The sequence below is a fragment of the Leptonychotes weddellii genome, unplaced genomic scaffold (genome assembly GCF_054177405.1).
Source record: "Leptonychotes weddellii isolate Sample4059 unplaced genomic scaffold, ASM5417740v2 HiC_scaffold_13676, whole genome shotgun sequence".
NCBI lineage: Eukaryota > Metazoa > Chordata > Mammalia > Carnivora > Phocidae > Leptonychotes > Leptonychotes weddellii.
Genome location: NW_027716717.1, coordinates 1,827 through 4,608, shown reverse-complemented (window position 1 = coordinate 4,608; position 2,782 = coordinate 1,827). Strand labels below are relative to the sequence as shown.

Here is a 2,782-nt window from a genome sequence, read left to right as displayed (position 1 = left end):
ATTTCAGAATATTAATTTTATTTATTTATTTTTTTTTTAAAGATTTTATTTATTCATTTGAGACACAGAGTAGAGAGAGAGAGAGAAAGCATGAGCAGGGAGAGAGGCAGAGGGAGAAGCAGGCTCCTTGCTGAGCCAGGAGCCCGATGTGGGGCTCGATCCCAGGACCCTGGGATCATGACCTGAGCCGAAGGCAGACGCTTAACCATCTGAGCCACCCAGGCACCCCCAGAATATTAATTTTATACCCAGGTAACCAGCCGTATATATTCTTGTTTTTCACATTTGTTCTATATTCGATTTTCCTGGGTTTTCCAGGTATGTCATCACATCATCTGCAAATTGTGCTCTTTTTCATCTTTATTTTTGAGATCTGCCCCTCCGTTTGCTGTTTGCTTATTGTGTCAGCTGATAGGAAATAGTAGGGCTAAGAGGCAGTTCCTTTTCCTTGTCTGACTTTAGCAGGAGTGTCCCCGGTGTTTCCTCGTTGAGTATTGTGGTGCCGGAAGTGGACTGAACATTTAACGAGAGCCCTAGGTGATTCGTGTTTGTTCTCCTAGAGAAGTTATATTTCTGTTTGAGAAGTTTTTGGTTTGTGGTTAGATTCGTTTGTGTTTTCATTTTCCTTAAAAGGAAACAAAATGTTATTTTTTTTCCAGATTTAGAGTCACCATATGGGACCAAGAGTTTACCTACAGAAAAGGGCATTTATGAAATAAATTTATCCAAATGGAACTCAAATGGAAAAAGTAAATCCCTTGGCCTTGACTGGATGTGTGAAGGTGAGTTTGAAGGACCACGGGGCCCTCAAGAGGGCTGTTTCAATCAAATGATAATCAACTGTGAGAAAACGCCCACTTGTAGAGAAAATACCTCTGTTAGACCACATCAAAGACTTCATACTAGGGAGAATTCCTATGAATGTAAGGAATGTGGGAAGGCCTTTAGTCGTGGCTACCAGCTCACTCAGCATCAGAAAATTCACACGGGTGAGAAACCCTACGAATGTAAGGAATGTAAAAAGGCCTTTCGTTGGGGTAATCAACTCACTCAGCATCAGAAAATCCACACTGGTGAGAAACCCTATGAATGTAAGGACTGTGGGAAGGCCTTTAGATGGGGTTCAAGCCTCGTCATTCATAAGAGAATCCATACAGGTGAGAAACCCTATGAATGTAAGGACTGCGGGAAAGCCTTTAGACGTGGTGACGAGCTCACTCAGCATCAGAGATTTCACACTGGGGAGAAAGACTATGAATGTAAAGACTGTGGCAAGACCTTTAGCCGTGTGTATAAACTCATTCAGCACAAGAGAATCCATAGTGGCGAGAAACCCTATGAATGTAAGGACTGTGGGAAGGCCTTTATCTGTGGCTCGAGCCTCGTTCAGCATAAGAGAATTCATACTGGCGAGAAGCCCTATGAATGCCAGGAATGTGGGAAGGCCTTTACTCGAGTCAATTATCTCACTCAGCATCAGAAAATCCACACTGGTGAGAAACCCCACGAATGTAAGGAGTGTGGGAAGGCCTTTCGCTGGGGTTCGAGCCTTGTTAAACATGAGAGAATTCATACTGGTGAGAAGCCATATAAGTGCACAGAATGTGGGAAGGCCTTTAATTGTGGCTACCACCTCACCCAGCATGAGAGAATCCACACTGGTGAAACGCCTTACAAGTGTAAGGAGTGTGGGAAGGCCTTCATCTATGGGTCAAGCCTCGTTAAACATGAGAGGATTCATACAGGGGAGAAACCCTATGAATGTAAAGAGTGTGGGAAGGCCTTTAGTCATGGCCATCAACTTACACAGCATCAGAAAATTCACACTGGTGAGAAATCCTTTGAGTGTAAGGAATGTGGGAAGGCATGTAACCACGTGAACCATCAGAGAGTTCACACTGCTGAAAAACCTACTGAACAAGAAGAAGGTGCAGAAGCTTCTATACAACATTCATTCCTTCCACAGCACAAGGAAAATCCATGATACAGTTTAATATAAGAAAGCCTTCAGTGGTCACTCTCCTGCTTATAAGCATCTCAGAATAGTCATGCTCCAGACAAATTTGGAGAATGGAGAGATCACTTTTTCTTAGTGATCACAACACACGCAGTGTAGACTTGTTTTTTCGTTTTGCCGCATCGGTTTAATGAGTGGATAGAAGTCTCCCGCTACCATTCGAGCTCCGCCTCACTTCACATTTGTTCTAGGGAATAACTGCTGATGTAACATATGTGGGAAAGCCTCTCACCATGGTACACACCCTCCCTGTTACCATCACCATCCCACCTCTTTACTGCTGTGACACACTGGGAAAATGACCTGTTACCTCTGTGTGTTGTGTGTGAAATGGGGATAATCACATGTACCTAATACTGCTGTTGTGGTGACTGAGTTTGGTACATGTAAACTCTCTGGAGGGGTATCTGGAACATTGTGTAAGCTCAATAAATATTAGCTGCTGTTCTTACCATCACGACCATTAGTGTTGCTCTTAGTGAATTCCTACAGGAATACCCCCTGTGGGTACAAAGAATTAGAAAAGACGGTCAAGCTTGTAGAAGAAAAATATAGGAGATTACGGTCACAGCCCTGGGTGGATGGTGTTTTTTAGTACACAGAAGACGCTAAACATAAAATAGAAAGTTTATACGTTGGACTTTGTCGAAAGGACAAAGTTCTGTTCATCAAGTGACACCAGGAAGACTGAAAACAAGAGGCAGACTGGGAGAAGTAATACTTAATCTCCACGCACCAGGTGAAGGACTCACGTAGAAAACAGAA

At 43.2% G+C, this 2,782-nt stretch overlaps 1 protein-coding gene across 1 annotated transcript; it reads left to right on the top strand.

Annotated features, from left to right (window-relative positions):
- The first annotated feature begins 238 nt into the window (after nt 1–238).
- On the top strand, nt 239–2,474 carry ZNF331 (zinc finger protein 331). Its single transcript, XM_081809779.1, has one exon. The coding sequence runs from the start codon at nt 773–775 to the stop codon at nt 1,982–1,984; it is 1,212 nt and encodes a 403-aa protein (XP_081665905.1). The 5' UTR covers nt 239–772; the 3' UTR covers nt 1,985–2,474.
- Nucleotides 2,475–2,782: the final 308 nt, after the last annotated feature.

Excerpts from the sequence above, each read along its gene's own strand:
- ZNF331 (XM_081809779.1), top strand. The coding sequence starts at position 773 with ATGTGTGAAGGTGAGTTTGAAGGACCACGGGGCCCTCAAGAGGGCTGT.